Source organism: Malaya genurostris, chromosome 3 (genome assembly GCF_030247185.1).
Source record: "Malaya genurostris strain Urasoe2022 chromosome 3, Malgen_1.1, whole genome shotgun sequence".
Lineage (NCBI taxonomy): Eukaryota > Metazoa > Arthropoda > Insecta > Diptera > Culicidae > Malaya > Malaya genurostris.
Genome location: NC_080572.1, coordinates 288,487,462 through 288,505,922, shown reverse-complemented (window position 1 = coordinate 288,505,922; position 18,461 = coordinate 288,487,462). Strand labels below are relative to the sequence as shown.

Sequence of the window (18,461 nt, the reverse complement as noted above, 5' to 3'; positions counted from 1 at the left end):
ACGAATATACATAAATATGATGAATACTTTAGAAATTCATTATAAAAGAACAAACATGAATTCTATTTATAAGTGTATTCGCATCTGCATATGAAGTGCGATTGCATCTCGTAGAATAGTACTGACATACCGGATTGACTCAGCTTTGTCATTCATAATTCGGTACTAAATCATCAGATTGATAATAAGATTTATTATGACGGATTCAATGACTCTTGCAGTTTACTAACATTTTAAAACTCATTTATTTAGTTTGCTAACATTTTAAAACTCACGTCATAGATCTGATCTGAAGCCTGATTACGTTGAATTATTTAACAAGTATCAACGGATATTGAAATGTTATATGAAACCGACAACTTTGCCGCGAAATAAGGATCTTCCACCCGTGGCAGCTTATGTTTACATTCCTCAAGTCTTCAATATGCAGTAACCATGGTTTTGGTAACTGTTATTCAAAATCAACAATTCATCAACTTGTGTTGCCAGTTTGAATAGTGTTTCAGGAGATGTCATTTTGACATTACCAGTTACTGAGGCGTAGTTAAATTTGCGATACAGTTTTGATAACCGAGTCGCAGGTCGTGTCGTCGCTTATAGAGTAGCCGTGAGTAAGCGTGTACGACGGTAAGCAGGCCATGATTTTTCGCCTCAATCTTTTGTACTATCAGGCAGTGCACCATTTTGCGAATTATTTTAACTTTTAAAGACTGTCCCAGAAAGTATGGACGCACTTTGATTTCGCTGTAAATAATTCACAAGTGTTAGATATTCAAATTTAATTCGATATACTGATAATATTAGACTACAACAACGGAATAATATTCGCGACATTTGCTACTTAGCCATTGTAGACTAGCTGGCGCACCTTGCGGACGTTTCTCATTAAATTCCGTACAGATCTCTTGGCGACAAGTTCCTATCTTTTTCGAACTGTTGAATGGTTTCGGCTGCCGAGACATGTTTCCTAAGATGTGCCTTCGTTAATGCCCAAAATTCCTCAATTGGTCGAAGTTGTGGGCAATTTGGTGGATTCATGTCTTTTGGGACGAAAGTGACATTTTTGGTAGTATACCATTCTACCGTTGATTTCAAGTAGTGGCAAGAGGCAAGATCTCGCCAGAAGACAACAGGCTCCTTGTGGCTTCGAATCATGGGTAGAAGTCGTTTTTGTAAACATTCGTTGATGTATATTTCGCTGTTCATTGAAGCAGTGGTGATGAAGGGTTTCGAAATCTTACCGCAGCTTCAAATTGCTTGCCAGACCATAGCTTTCTTACCAAATTTTTCGACTTCAATCACTTACACTTCCCCTTCTCGCACCGTATAATATTGTGGACCCGGCAAGGATTTGTAATCGAGTTTCACGTAGGTTTCGTCGTCCACGATTATGCAGTTCAAATTTCCAGCAAGAATCGTATTGTACAGTTTTCGAACCCTCGGCCGTATCGATGCTTCTTGTTTCGGACTACGTTTTGGTTGTTTCTGCTTCTTATTGGTTCGAAGATTCAAACGTTCTTTAGCACGAGGAACATTTGACTTCGAAGTGCCCACTTTTTTGGCCACATCCCGAACTGAAACCTCCTTCTTTTGCTCGAACGCCTTCAGTATACGTTTATCCAACTGAGGGTTCACAGGACCTTTTTTTCGACCCGTTTTCGATTTATCCTCAAAGATGTTATCCTCACCGAACTTCCTGATTGCATTTCGCACGGCCTTTTCACTTACTCTTTCCATTTTTGCTATCTTTCTCAGTGACAGTCCGCGTTCTGTGCACCATTTGTACACAATTTTTCAACAGGACGCAGCCATAAAAATTGACAGATTCTGAGCCATTGCGAAATGGCAGAGATTTTTGGTTGCGTCCATTCTCTCTGGGACAGTCTTTAGTTAAAATTTGACAGTCGAGCAGATATTTTTGATCGAGTAGTTAAATTTAACCAAAACTGCGACATTCGATTCATTTCGCACTGAAAATAAAATGATATGAAGAGGTATTATAATTGCAATACAGAGAACGTACGAAAATCTTCGAGAAAAACTTACTTCGTTTGATAATGTATTTAAACTTTTTATTGAAGTATTCCCTATGACTGAAAGGTTTAAAAATATGACACAGAAGTGATTTCCACTCAAGATCTGAGATTAGAATTTTTTAAAGTTTTTTTTTCAGTGTCGGACAACAATTATCGATCTGTCAAAACTAACCATGCTTTTTGAAATTAGTTGAAAACATCACGAAACACCTTCCATCCAACAGTTTTGAGTCCGATCCAGACGATCAATCAATTTTCGTCAACGTTAATGATACTTCGCCGGTAGTTTATTAGTTAGTTTAAAGCTTTCATTATTGAAACGTATACACGTTCCGGACGTTAAAACGTTCCGTAAGTTTGACAGCGGCTTAATAAGTGTTACAAACAGCTCCCTTCCATTGCCATTTCTTTGCCTATAACGGTCACCTGATATAACGTGTGAATCATACTTTAGCCAAATAACATATGATGTTTATTTTCATGACGAAATAAAAGAGGTCCATTGTTTAACTTGAGGAGTTGGACTAGTTTTACTGGAGGAAAACGTTGTTTACAAAACTGACATGTAACCTGCTGATTTTCATAGGTAATCAGCGTTTTACACGGATGTATCCCACCTTGACCACAAATTATGTAAGAAGGAATTGCCTTACGTATTTGCATACGTACAACTCGCACGCCATTCCGGATACCGGTCGAAAAATTACACCATACTTCACATTCGATGGAAAGAACTTCACAGTACTGCGAAATTGGTTCATTTCACCTTTTTTTTTTTTAGATAAACACTACAAACCTTAGGAATACTTCTACTTCGCGTAGAATAAAAACACTCGATTTTCACACTATTTTTTGTAGGAAATATGTTATTTAACAAACGCTCCACGCCTTCGTTGACGGAAATTGACTGATCGTTTGAATCGTACTTAAAACTATTTGAGGGTAGATGAAACCAAATACATTTCAATATGGCGACTCAGCATTTGCGGGTGTGAATTAGCCTAACTGTGAGTGTTTTACGCGTGCTATCGATTTTCATGTTTTGCTTTGGATAGCGCTGCCATCTTGGATGCATCTCTCGCCCAGCCGCCATTTTATTGGGAAGAAAAACATCCGGCTGGCAACATGATTACGGGTTTTGACAGATACAAACTAACATACTCTGTATTAGCTGTAGTAGGCCAAAAAACTCATGAAATCAAAAATAAACAGGCGAAATGGTACACAACAATGAAATGAAAACAAAAATTTTTAAACAAAACTCAGCGAATGTTTTAGGGGTGACCAGGGGCTAAGCCGAAACTTCACACCCTGCTGTACCAAATAATTGATGTTGAAACTGACTTTAGAGTCTTAATTGAAGACTATTTGAATGTTTCGCTACATACCATGGACGATTTTCTTAAATTTATAGTAAATCTAGTTTTAGTGAGTGATAAGACGTAAAATAGAAGTAAAGATATCAATCTTACGGTATGTTTCACGGTGCCCACTTTTTTGTCCGACTTAGCCCCTCACGGACAATTCTTTTTCGAGAAGCAAAAATATTTTGTTTCCTCGTAATCGAAAACACTCAATAATCACTGGATTTAGCACAAAATGAACATTTTAAAACACTAATCAGACCGTCATTACAAATATTCCTAAAATATCGGCAATCAATCCATAGATCCATAAATAATAGATGGTTTAGTAGATATATTCAAGCTGTCCGATTCTACTCCATCTCCGGTCTCCCTTACTTCCAATTTACATTTACATCTTGTTTACAGGCACTGCAAATTCGTCGTGTTTTCATGTTACGTCATCGATATTGTGTGTTGTTATGCCGAAGCTTTTTTTTCTGAATTCTACTCACAATAAAGCTTGTGGCAGATGATTCCTTCCAATGATAATTGTAACAAACGGAACAATATTAGAATAAATGCCGCATAAGAATTCTAGTTAACACTGAAAATTGAAAGAGCCGGAGCTGAAAATGATTCTGAATGGTATAATACCGACTTCATTTTTTTGAGCTCTAAGCAACAACCACTCCACTATTGAAACTTTGACAGGTGGATTAAATGAAAACTACTACCCCACAGTTCAGAAGCTAAACGAATTAACTAACTAGCAGATTACCCGCTTAGACAAAAACATGCGCATCTCCTACGCATCGTAGATCTTCCGGTAATTATATCCGGGTATTTGTACCCGATACCCGATTCGAATCCGAATCCGACCAATATTTTCAGGACGGGTTTTGTGAGCAGGTACCGCAAAATGATGTCCGCGGTTGTTCTGAAATTCAAGATGGCGACCTTCGGCCTAATAATATTTTTACAAAATCCTTACAATGTGGATATTTACGTAGCGGATTTGATAACAACTCGGAACGGGTTTCGTAGATGCAGTAAATTTCAATGACCTAAAACATTTTCATCCGGTATCTAGTCATCAAATGCCATCCGAAAATAAACGTATTGTAAAGGATTTTGAAGGAATTTCAATAAACCGGAAATTACCGTCTTGGATTTCGGAACCACCTAAAAACACCTTTTTTCGGCATCTATTCATCGTATACGTTTTGAAAGCACCCGCTTTGTAAGGGTTTTGAAGACCGGAAGTTGACATCTTGGATTACAGAACCACCTCGAACATCGTTTTCCGGAATATAATCACCAAATCTGTTCCGAAAATACGCATATTGTGAGGGTTCCTAAGGAATTTCAATAAACCATCTAAGATTTCGGCATATAGTCAAAAAATCCGTTTCGAAAATATCCGTTTTGTTAGCTTTTTCATGGAATATGAACAAACCGGAAGTAGCCATCTTGGATTTTGGAACCACTCGTTTTCCGACATCTACTTATCAATTCTGTTCCGAAAATACCCATATTGTAAGGGTTTTCAAGGAATATCAAGAAACCGGAAGACGTTTTTTACGAAGTAAGTTCCAAATAACGTAAACTTTGTTAAATTACAACAAATATATGACAATATTACTACAACGTTTGTGTGACGTTTAGTCAGTTTTTGTAAGGTTCTAACTTCATCCCACGATTTTAGAATTTGCTCGGTTGCAGCTTAGTGACTTAACCAAAAAAAGGGCGGGTGAGTAATGTCAGAGACATAATTGAATGACGTGGATACGAATAAAACTAGTCAGCTTCCTTCACACATCCGAATATCAGCTGTGCAAGCTTTCCTCTTCTTCACAACTGCAATTTCAAATGATGCACCTATAGTAAAGTGCGGATTAGCTACATCAAACATTCTGACATGCAATAAAATATTACAAAATAATTTTTATAGCTCTTTATAATAAAATAGGAAGATAAACACGTTAAAAAATCTCTTCATTCAATATCATACGAAAGATTTCGTCTAATTTATTTCGAATGTAAATAACAAGAAAAATTCTGACACCACTTACACACTCTGCAATCAACAAACGATCAGCAGCAGGATGACGCAATCGCTCTTGTTTGAAGCGAAACTGGCTCTGCTTCCTGGGTGAATTGATTCAATACTAAAGCTATTTTGGTAGAGGGTTTTCTTTTAACGTAATATCAATTGTAATTTTTTCACAAATGGACGGTCCCAAAGGCCACAAAAATAGCAACATACAGAATTTCGATGTTGATTTGCATATTTCAGTGGAGTACATGCTGTACGGGATTCATTTCTGGCATTCCGAAGGGTCAAATTGTGGAATTCTCCCCACGATATTAAGCACTGTTCGGAGCATTTTTCTCGAGCACCAAATGCCGGTTTTATACGCACTCGTTAGGTGCGAATTTCGTTCTGCCAAAGTGCTCATAGCTAATCATTTTTTTCTAGATTTGCACTACACTAATCACTTTCGTCTCTGATTTACAAAGAAGCAATTTTTACAGTTCTTTAGAGAACATTTTGGAGCCATTGGAAGGGCTGAGATTGCATAATGTTCCCCATCGTTGTCCACTTGTCGTTGTATTTTACTTCAATGCAAGCGACCAGCAGCAGGATGACGCAATCTTCTTTTATGAAGGGAAACTAGTTCTTGATTCAGTACTGAACCGAATTCATGATACTAGAACTGAACTCTGGACCTGAACCAACCGGAATGATACGCTTGCTTTACTTCCTGCTCAGTCCACTGCGCAGGCTAGCATGAACGAAGGAAGGCGTCATAAGCTTTTTTCTTTGATGCTCGTAGATACCAAGCATTTCAGAAAACTTCAATTTTGAATTATTTGAGATTATGTCATACAACTTGAAAATGTTATCATAAATTGATGATCATATTTCCGATAGCATGTAGCAAGAATTTTTTTGATACGTAAGATACAACAAGAGATATTCACGATCAAAAACCTATCACTCTCTCAGGGGTATTCACGACAAAACAATGTTTTTGAACGAAAGCTTTACTATAGAAAGTTGAAACATGGAAGAATATTTATTTTTGCTCAATATATGTAGTTTCGAAAATAGAACTAATCTCTACTCTAACTAAGTACGTCTCCAGACTCAAGTCTTGCATCACAATTACTTCAGGATGTTTCCGGCACATAAGGAAAGGTTGAAAACAGAAACAACCCTCATCAATTGTAGGGCTCTTTTACTTTAAAACAAAATTGCTTCCAGGTAGGCGTCATTCATGGGAGCGGGTCATTTTGCCGAAAGACGTTTCACCGAAAGGGTCATTTCGCCGAAAGGGTCATTTCGCCGAAAGGGTCATGTCTCCTGTATGTTATGTCTCTTGTAAAACTGATGTGGCGCAGCCACATAACCGAAGCCAAGATGACACCAGCGACACCAGCTGAGTCGGAAGCGGCGGCTTCTTGCATACAAACCTGTAACCGCCTCGTTTGCCCGTTCTACTCAAAGCTAGGTTTCTTTGCTTGAGTTAGGGGACAGCACATGAACCAAAACGATGGGGCGTAGCCGGATTAGATATTTTTTTCCTTTTACATAATAAACGGAAATACCACATACCACACTTAATAAACGGAAAATACCATCACTAATAGTCAACAAGTTTTCTTGGGAACTTCGTTCTGAGGTTCATGAATCAATCTTTATTCAAGAAGTACAATTGTAAGGGCGTTAACGCTACCATCTTTCAGTTGTCTTTATTTTAAATCAATTCCAATTACGTTTTTAAGACGAAATGGCTTTCGACCAAACAACCCTTTCGGCAAAATGACCCTGATCCGTAATTCATTACCCACCTATAACAGTGTAGGGAAAAATGTTATAAAGCGTCCCTATTGGCCAAAACGGCCCCCTTCCTTTTTTAAGTATTCAAGACTTTTCTACACAAAAGTTTTATCACTAACAGTATAATTTTCTAAGATCTTTCTGCCATGCAAGTTTGACAGTTATCGTTTGCAGGAAATATGAAAAAACTGAAAATATCATTAGGCAGCTTTTCGATATAAGATTTTGCTTCGACTAAACAAGCATTTTAACCGTGTAAAACGTCTAATGGTCGGTTGATACTTAGTAATTAACTTTCAGCAGTGCTAATGTCTCAAAAAAGGCATTTCTTTGATATACGAATTTTCTCATAACAGTCACTCAACGGACATTATGCCCCACCTTCGATTCAACAGTATACTTAGAGTTAAAATATTGTTTTAAATATTTATAACGGTTGTTAAAACAAAAAGTAGCGTTGGGAGGATCAAAAATATTGGTTTCCAATTGTAATTAATTGATTATGAAATTGATTTATGACGCGAAGAAGATCTTCTTTATCTGCTTCTCTTCTATATCGACATTCCACTGATTTGTTGTGAGGCATATTATACTGTTGCTGGGGCATTATGCCAACGGCAAGCGAAAAAACTGAGTATGTGGTCGTTTTGGAAAATGTGTTTGTATCAATCAAATCTCATCACTTCTATCGGAATCATTGAAAATTGTGTTCCTCAAGTGTATATCAGTACATTTAGAAATATTTCAATGATTTCTTAAGGGGGCCATATTATAACACTTCACCCTATAATAAGCTCCGGCGTAAAAACACGCATGTATGTAGGACATGACATAAATCAACGATGAATTGAATGCTTCAAGGCATTTTCTATTAAGATTACGAATTGTGTTAATAATACGAATTGTCAGTTGTTTGTTTCGAACCGAAGCCGAAATCAACTTTCGCTTGGATACAAGAATATTTTGGCGTTAACGTACCAGTTTCTCATTCCAGAACGTTGTTTGTACGAAGAGTGTTGTGAAAACTGTCAAAACATTCTTTTATTCGGCAAGCAATTTGCACTCGTGTTTTTTTCTTCGAGCATTTTTTTAATTTTTATTTAGTATTTTTTTCAAGGATGTCAGTAATAAATAACTACTGTTAATACGAAAAACTTCAAGGTAAATTTATCATGCCCATAGTGTTTTCCCTATAGATATTACCGATGACGACTAGCCCCGTTACGTAAGTATTGACTGAATGTTGAGTATTTTACGCCGAATCTGAAAGCATAACCAAATGTTTGTAAATAATGTAAATAATTTCCTTACAACAAACAATCGAAACACAGCAAATCACGCCAAAGCTTGCAGCTGCCGCATATCTTGTTGGAAGACTCTGTCCGGATCTGGCTGACCAGCTCCGTCAGAACCCCAACGCCCCGAACAAAGGTTTCGATGTCCCGTGGAGCTTCTCTCGAGCCGGCAAATATCACACAAAAAAATCACACACCGGCAAAAGCTCATTAAAGCTGCTAGCTGGCTTGTGAGTGGCTCCCCGGGACGCAAAGGTCTTTCATCAAGGTGATTTCCTACGCTAGCTCAAAACTACGTTGTGCACCAGCTGCACGAGGAAATTAATTTCTCCCTTTCTCACGGCTGTCAAAAACTTTGTCTGCTTTTCACTGAATTAGGCGTCTGATTTTGAGCAGTTCAGGTGACCTTTCGGGTCGGGTCGAGTTACGGAGATACGTACCTGTGGCAGTGAGGGAATGCGGCCAGTTGTATTATCAGTGTTTATTTTCGTTTTTTATTCTATTGCTTCTCCCTTCAATTTCGTAAGGTATTAATCCATTTTCTTCTAATTGTTAAAGTTTTTCTACCACTTAGCTTGGATACAATTTTTTTTTGCTATCTGTGTATCTTTTCTTCTGTATTTTTTTGTTATTTATCGCTAAAGTTCGACGGAAAGCCAAAAGTATAATCGGGTAGTATTAACTCGCTGAACGCTTCCCTCTTTCCCCGAACAAGAGAGAACGTCGTTCGAGCTCGTATCTTGCCTGTTTTTCATCTGCAATTTCCTATTTTTTATCTCCATTTTCCTTCTCTTTCTCTCTCTTTCTCCGTTTCCGCTTCGGGAAACCGTTTTGTTCTTTTTTTCTCTTTCTCTTTCTTCTCCTTTACAGACAACGACTCTAATTGGTTTATTGAAAACGGCACGTCTATTGCGTCTAGTGCGAGTGGCAAGAAAGATCGATCGCTATTCGGAATATGGCGCTGCTGTTTTAGTATTACTGATGGCTACCTTTGCACTAATCGCTCACTGGCTGGCTTGTATTTGGTACGCATCGATCAAATCAAACTTAGTGTGAAATATTAACAGTATACAAACAAACAAACAAACAAACAAATAAACAACAACAAAAAATATAAACAAACCAACACCAAAGCACCGAAGTTGTGCTGTAATACTGCTCACCATCACAATCACTGTCACTGTCACCAACACCAACAACCGAATAAAAATAAATCAATCAACACATGCCACACTCACACGAAAAAACGAAACACGCACACACACCGTCAAACCACATTATCTTTGGTTCGAGGAAAATGCGCCCAGCACAAGTTTCGTTTACCTCTGCGAGATGAGCGCAGGAACTACGATCTCTCGAAATGTGTGATAGACACTCTCGTTTTCTCACTCACTCCCGCGTAGAGGTTAAATGGCACTTTAGAGACATTAGATCAGACCAGGACACCGAACCCACATTAATACATGAACTTACCACTTACCTACTACCACCACCACCACACGCTTCATTACGTTACAACATTACGCTTAGATGTTTTCAGTTCCGGACGCGGTGGAAGAGGCAGAGATTTTATTGGTTGTTCGGGGATTTTGCTTAAAGTCCAAAACAAAACAAAAAACGAATGTTCAGATATTAATTTTCTACCATATTTGTTTATCTTCTTTTTTTTCAATTCATCGCTAGGCTGTCTTTTGGTAGCAGAGTTCTGCTCGCACTCAACCATCGCTTGGCTGGCGGTTTTTTAAACGAGGATGGTATCTGCTATGACTATGAATTATTTTGCGCTCTCCCAAAATGCTTACAGGAACGACAGGACCTCAGCAAGTTTTAAGTTTATCTGTTTTTTTTTTGTTGTTGCAAGAACACACGAAGATTTCAGTTAACAAAACATTACCTTCAATAATTGGTTAATGTTTGAAAAAAAAAAACAAAACGAAAAAAGCAAAATTCTGGAAAAAAAATTGGAGCCACTATCGAAATGCCAAAATTCAAACTTTCCAGAAACACTTTTCGGTAATGTTTTCGTTTAACTTTTACACTTCCTGTGTTCTCGCTGATGATAATGGTAAAAATTCCTAACATTTTGAAAAAGCTTCCGGTTTTTTTTGTTTCCTCTGCATAAATTTACTAGCATGGCAGCTTTTGCAGTTCTGTGACGAGGTCTTTTAGAGAAAAAAAAACAGTGCGGCATTACAGTTGCATCTATTCGAAAACAAAAAAAAAACGGATTTCCATTCAAAAGTGTTGATAAAAGAAACGGCAACAAATCTAAAAAACACTCAAGCCATTTAGTTACAGGTATCACAAAAACATCTTATCACTAGCCATAAGTCATTACGTTAATGCACCCATTCGCAACACCAAAATAAATAGAACATGAAACAGGAAGGAGTCTTTTGACATCCCGTCGATTTTGTGTCGCTTCAGTAAATTTTGCGTTCACCTAAAATAATTACCTAATCAATCAAATTCAGCTTCTTCTGCCGGTAGCCTAGCGCTGTCGGAAAGAGGGAAATCAATCGAAAAAAAAAATCATTTATTTCTACGCGTTTATTTATTCTTTACTCACCGTAATTGAAGAAGTTACTTCCAATCGGATGTGCAAAATAAAACGAAAATATTCGCGTCAAAAACCAAAACAAACCACGAAGGGCGAGCCAAGATCGCATTTCACGTAGCCTACTAGGGTTCAGATCTCCACCGAGCATTCCACACTCTTTCCAGCGGCTACCTAATTTTTGGTCGAAACGTACCCAAAATCAACTAATGTGCCCTCAGGCATAAAAAAAATATGGAATTTCATTATGATTTCGCCTTATGAAGTCACGAAAATCGGAACTCCAATAAAAATGAAAACTATAATAGTAGTAGAGGAAATGTATATTAAAGATTCATAAACATTATAATAGAGGTATATTTTTCATATTATTCTTTTAAAATGGCGATTATGGCGATTTTTGATGCATCATAAAATTTTCCTTATGATTTTCACCCCAAATGTTTAGGTAAACGTAATGTCGTTTTCGTTTGAGAAAACTAAAACTGACCCACGGTAGTTTAAGGGGCGGGTAGGGTCTAACACTTTTGAAAAATATCATTTATTATTTTCTATGTATTTTCTCATAGTAAAACCGACGACACGACCTGCCACTCGTCTATTAAAACTGTATCGCAAATCTGACTACCCCTCAGTTACTCGAAATGTCAGAACGAAATTGCTTGAAAATTTGTTAAAACTGGCAACTCGATTTGATAAATAATTGATTTTGAAAAACAGATACCTTGGATCAGAGATGCCAGATCTGCAGATTTGTCTGTAAATCTGCAGATTTCGGACATAGTGCTGCAGACATTTTTTTTGTTGTGCAGACTTTTGCAGACTTTTGAAAATCGAGTTTTTCGCAGACTTTCGTCCAAATTTACAGACTTTTGAAATTGCAGCGACCTTTTTTTTTTTGCTCGCCAAGTCAGTTTTGCGTGTCATACTTTATAGAGAAATTGCAGCCAGCAAGACATGCTTGCTGACTGCAGATTTTTACAGACTTTTTAAACTCTGTCTGGAGATAATTAAAATTTTTACCTGTCATCTCTGCCTTGGATACTGTTATTCAAAGACATGTTTATGTAGATAAACAAAACTAATTTCGAATCGATATACCAGTCGCGCATTTTACCACTGTGCCTAAGAACAAGAATCGGCCTTTAAAAGTTAAGTGAAGTGCTATGTTTTTGCGATACGGATATGTTATATTATTTTATGCACCTGAAGTTTGATTGCATAGCAGTTATCAATCAACTACACCAGCATCTCACACCGTCTCTATTAGAAAAATTCAAAAATGAATTGAAACTATTGCATAGTTTTCAAAAAAAAACAATTAAATTATGCGACTAAGAATTTCTTCTAAGATCGTACCAACAGCATTACTATTTTTTCACGCCATTGAGACAAACTTTTGTTTTATGACTTCTGCTAGTTTTAGTATGACATCTGGATAATTCTTGCAAAATTCTCTTGAGAAGACTTAAAACGCATCTCCAATAAAGATCTTCATGAATTACAATCAAGCTTTTTAGCATGAGGAATAACATAAATCAATGTATTTTTGGTTTCTGACTCAATGTATAAAGGATCTTTGAAAATAGCTTAGGACGTGTTCAGGAGTGTTCTAGTGCTACATGCAAAACTTACGTCAGTTTTAAAATTTAAATTTAGAATTTATAATAAAATAAACTGGCAGCCCCAGCAGCGTTTTATATGTTTTTCAAATATAGAAAAAATAGAACGGCAATGTATACCAGTTTTAAATTTGACAGTAGAACTGTTCGAATAAATAAAACTAAAACGGCTTGCTAGGAATACGTTTGTTTCCGTTTCAGTTATATTATAGACCACCCATATGAATCTTGCAGCTGCTGAATTTGCTCTTAGATTTAATAATGGTGTCTCAAATCGACATCACATAACGCTGCAATTTCATTATCCTTCTTTTCCCATTGATTTAAACTTCTGTGAGGGTTCTTCTAGTGTTACGAAATAATGTTTTTGGTCTCAATTGAATGCATAATAGACGAACTAAACATCTTGCTACTGTTACTTTGAGGTGGTTTAACAGCTACAAAATGGCGTTTTTTCGTTAAAAATTTGACTTTAATCAACCACCAAAAATTTAAAAAAAATATATGAAAAAATCATACAGAAACATTGGGGTCTAAAGAAAAACTTCTACTCTAACTATGCTGATTTGATTTGTTCACTTCTGTTTAGTCTGCGCTGAGATATACAATGGACACCGCAAATCTTGATTTTTAGGAAACGTTCTCAAAAATTAATCAAACAAACACTTTTAACGAAACTTTGTTGGTTTCGCACTCAGCAATGGGGATCTGAGTAAATCTGATATAAAAACCAGGTTCCAAACTGACTAGACTGTCAGTTCAACAACGTAGAAACTAGGTTCGAAACTAGGTTCGAAACTAGCTTGAAACAAACGGTTTGACAGCAGTGCGGGTGAAAACTGGGTTAGGTTTGGCATCAAGCGAAAACGACATAAAATTGCCCAAAGTGTTGTCATGGTAATATTGACCATATTTGCTGCCTATTTTTTACGACCAAGTCAAAGTTTGAGTAGATAACGACCTAATTTTGGGTAGCTCATAGAAGAACTCGACAATGAACGATTTAGCTTCTAAAAAAAGGATGTTTTTCTGACCCGAGTGGCGAATAATCTAAAGGTTAAATCCCTACATAATCGAATTAAAAAAACTGGCAACTTTGACAAGGTTCGGAAAAAATCAGTCGTGCCAACAAAACTCCTTGATGTGAATCAGTGTTAGGGAAAAAAACTTTTGCAGGGGAATCGTACCAAAAGTCATCTTATTAGTCGAGACAGTATATTATATTGTAAAAAGTACGCCTGTGTAATGTCAGAGACATAACTGGATGTCGTGAATACGAATAATACTGACACGATTTCTTTACACTTTCTAATTCGAATTGATAGTTGATGGATTGTGTGAATTGCGAAACTTTCCTCCTTTTCACTACTAAAATTTTCAACGATTTTTGACGTCGATTATCTCATTTCGGATTTGCATATTTCATTGAAAGAAACTATCAAGGTACAGTACAGGAATCATTTCTGCCTTTTAGAAGGTCCAATTTGTGGAATTCTCTACGATATTTAGCACAGTTCGGAACATTTTTCTCGAAAAAAGTGCGCACAGCGAAAAGTGCAAGAAGCAAATCAAATTATTTTGGATTTTCACTAAACTGATTATTTCTACCTTCGAATTTCAAATAAGTAATCTTAATAGTTCTTTAGATAACATTTAGATCCATTAGAACGACTGATTTTATATAATGTTGTCCACTTTTCGTTTCTTGTTTTTTTTCTCTCAAATGCAAAGCACCAGCAGCTGATGCAATCATTCTTGCTTGAATTGAAACTAGCTTTGCGTACAAACCGCAACACATCCGGCTCGCAGTGCCAAATGATGCGAGACTGGTTTAATGCGTCTTCTCGCCTTGATGACCGGAAGGCAAATGAGAACTACGACCTGAGTGTTTGAGGTTTTTAACCACGCAGAAGGTTCGCTCTCCGATGCCGCTGTTTGAACGCGTCTTCTCGCCCCGACGTCTGCTTTCATCCAACGCACAAGAAGAAATGACCGATTTTCGACCACGGTTCCCCTTTTATAACGTTCAGTTGAAGATATGTACCTAACTACCTCAAAATCGTCGTCCTTGCGCGAAAAAACCCAAGCAAAAATAAAGAGTTTTCCGCGTTGTTTTAAAATTTTCAGAAAACCTAATTTTTGAGTTGTTTGTGGTTATCTCACACTGTTCAAAATATTATCCTAAATTCCTGATCATATTTTTGATGAAATAGTGAAAGAATTATGTTGCTGCCATTAATACAAGTCAAGATATTTACGATTAAGTTCTGCCCATTCTTCCATATGGCAAATTTTGAAAAGGCGCCCCATAGTAAAGTAAGTCGTATTCACGACAAAAAAGTCAACAATTCAACAATCGTCAGAGTTCTAAAATTGTGTTGGGCTTCTTGTTTGTTTTTTCTCGTCATACTTATAAAATTTCACACTGGCATTGAAGGATTTCTAGTACCCAGACTTGAAAAGTTCAGCTGGCATTTCTGCCAGGAGTTGGACAGTTGTTTTAACCCCTTCGCTGTCCATTGTACTGAAGCTTACATCATTTTTACATAAAGCAATAGACCGAAGCAGTGAAACATTATGTTTTGAAGGCAAGCAAAGACTTGGTCTTACATTCCTTTTGTGGAACTTCCTGGCCTTTCTGTTTCAACAGACTTCGCAGCCGATTCTTAGTGTACAGAATTATTGCATGGCTAGTACTATGGATTCTACTGACACTAAGAATTCCTCCAGGTCGGGGCTCGAACATACGACAACTGGCCTGTGAGACCAGCGTCCTATGCATTGAACCGCCAACCCGGGATGTTTTGAAGACAGAGACGTCGATTAATACCAAGTATCATTGTATAATTATTCTGGTTATAAAACATTGTCATTTAACGGTCAATTAAAAAAAAAGGTCTTGAAGAGGTTGAATCGATGCGAATGACAGTTTCTCTATGACATTTTGTCGCTATCTTGTCGCATCGCAATCTTTGTTAACCGCCAGTGAAAATTACAATACTTGGTCTACAATCAACGATAAACTCTTCTAACGACAGTTCGACAAGTAGGTAATACTGTACACTGAAAATCATTTTACCTATTTTTTGAGGAGAAATCACTCAGTGCCGAGCTCTTCTATAAGCTACCCAAAATTAGGTCATTATCTACTCAAACTTCGACTTGATCGCAAAAAATGGGTGGCATGCTTTGTTATGGCATAACATTTTGAGTAAACTTACATTTACCTAAATTTTGAGATCATTACTCATTACCTAAAATTAGGGAGATGCACTTTAGTTGATTTTGGGAAGGTTTTGACCCAAAATTAGATAGCGGTTGGTAGGAGTGTAGTTCAAACGACGATGTTTTCGAATGAAGCTGTCAAAATACATTGGAATGTTTATTCCTACACACTTAACTTTCTTTACCGGACTCAGTAATATTTTACCGACTTTTACTCAGCTGAACGTACCGCAATCAGTTCATTAATTTATTTATTGACGAACGTTCCGAAAAACTGAAGTTTGTTCGAGCTGGCATTTTTCACTATACCGATCAATAATTTGTGATGAGGGTTCGGTAATATTATACTATTTAGTCAGTACGGGAAGATAACCGAACGTATTCTCAAAAAAACAACCAATTAGTTCAGTTATTCGTGCAGTTCAGTACAGTATGAAATCTATATTGTATATTTACTTTAATGTTTGAAATTTCGGAAAACACACACCAAAAGAATTGAAATTCAAATGCATTTTTTATTTATTCAATATTTAAACATGTCATCAAAGCCTTTCTACATAACCGAAAACTGCCTTCCGACAGAAAAAAAAGAAGTGGTTGCATCCATCTATTGTTAAGATGAAATGTTGTAGAGAGAATTACTTACTGAAGAGTTCGAACAACGAAGCATCCAGACATTGAACTTTGTTCAAAATTGACTCCAATTTATTCACTTTGCTAAAATTCAACTAAAATACAAAATGGCGTGCTAGGTGTTTACGTATAACAATTGGATTCGGCCATTTTTACCAAACGATTCGTTCAAAGTTGATAAACTGCTGATCGTTTCGTACTATTTATGTCAAATTTACCGAAAATGCAAACTGTTCGGTACAAAATTACCAAGTATTCGGTACATGTATTTTAGACATTCGAATTTCGGGAAAAAATTATGCGGAATACGTCAATTTTTAATTGGCAATTGATACTCTATTTTTATATTGCTCTATGTGATAATTTGCTAACATCATCGTTTTCTCGATTTATAAAGTAAAACATAGAAGGCGCAGAGTTGTTTTGAGTTTTGCGTTTGAAAGTCAATAGACTGGACTGCGATTTCTTATGTATCATTTGCTGCCCGGTGGCAAAGAAAAGGCCAAGTGCTATCGTATCCAACATCTCCGGTGCTTCGTTCGTAAATAAACAGAAAAAAAACTAACTTTCGAACATTATAAAACGAGTAAAGTTTTAATTTCTTAATCGTAGTGAAGATATTCTGATCGATAATTTGTGGGGAAGTATGGTAAAAGGTACTGAATGAACATTTTGTTAGTAAAGTAAAAGATTATACTGGCCATTTTTCTTCGTAGTTTCGACCTTTGCAGAAAGATACCTGACACAACAACATGACTTCCCAGCGGGGGGCTGATCATTTGAATAGAACCCCTTGATGAGCTTGGTTCAATGTCATAATTTCAGTACTTTGAAGCAAAACAACAAGCGTCTGATTGCTATGCGTCTTAACTATGACAACGATTGTTTTCACTCAAATAAATATTCACATTCGAGTTACTTGAAAAATCACGTGAAATAGCTTCAAACGTCAAATTGAACATTTTTACTGGCGAACATGAATGTCCTACGAAAATTCCCTCAAATGAAGTATGCATCACATTGAGCAATTTAGCTTCATATCCATTGATTCTTAGAATATGAAAGTAAAAACTACTTAGAACCATTGATTAGTTATTGTCTCATCCCGCGAAGCATTAAAGTCAATTGAAGCAAGAAATCGTTATGTGCTGAATCTAAACATATGTTTGCTTTCTTCCTAACTTGTATTGTTTCCATGGCATTTTGCCGGAACTAGTCGACGCCAGAGTGACTATAATCAGAGTGGCGACAACTGTTCGTTTGGAATGACAGCTCCCAGTTCCAAACGAGCAAACGACCTGTCAATTCAATGTAAAGCTAATGGAATGTTTGGAATTGTTGCCAAAATTACGGATGAGATGTCGTCACTCTGGTTATAGGCACTCTAGTCGACGCTTATTAACGAAAAGTCAATTAAGTTACTCACGATTGCTGACAGCGTACAGCGGGAAAAATGGATCAAAAATGTGATGTATATTTTAGATTTTGAGCAATTCGATATCTATTTCCCCTCCAACGGTCCAACTTTAGACTCCACTCATTTCAAATGTTATCAGATCAGAGTTAATGCTATACAACACACAACACCATAAGAGTTAAGCTGGTCTGGATTAAAACATTGTTTAAAGTAGGTTATTTGAAATTCTAAAAAAAAATCACGGAAAAATCAACGAACCTTCTAACTTTGAGTCGAATTATCGAAATCTGAAAGTATCATAAACATGAATTCGACGAAGCACTTATCTTGCGAATGGATAAATAATTTGTTATTAATTTGTTGCTAATTAGTTACGGTTGTTTGGAATTTATTGCTTTTTTTCATGAGTGCTTCGCTAAGTTCATATGAAGTTAACGAAGCAACCCTCCTAAGTAAGCTTGAGACTAATCGAATTGAGAACCGAAA

At 36.8% G+C, this 18,461-nt stretch overlaps 1 protein-coding gene across 7 annotated transcripts in view; it reads left to right on the top strand.

The window, feature by feature from the left end:
- The window catches only part of LOC131438976 (potassium voltage-gated channel subfamily H member 6), a 422,022-nt gene that overhangs the window by 347,327 nt on the left and 56,234 nt on the right, over window positions 1-18,461 (top strand). For all 7 annotated transcript variants that reach the window (XM_058609420.1, XM_058609424.1, XM_058609419.1 and 4 more), the window contains one exon: window positions 9,392-9,546. In XM_058609420.1, coding sequence (XP_058465403.1) covers window positions 9,392-9,546 — 155 coding nt within the window. The remainder of the gene's footprint in view (window positions 1-9,391; window positions 9,547-18,461) is intronic.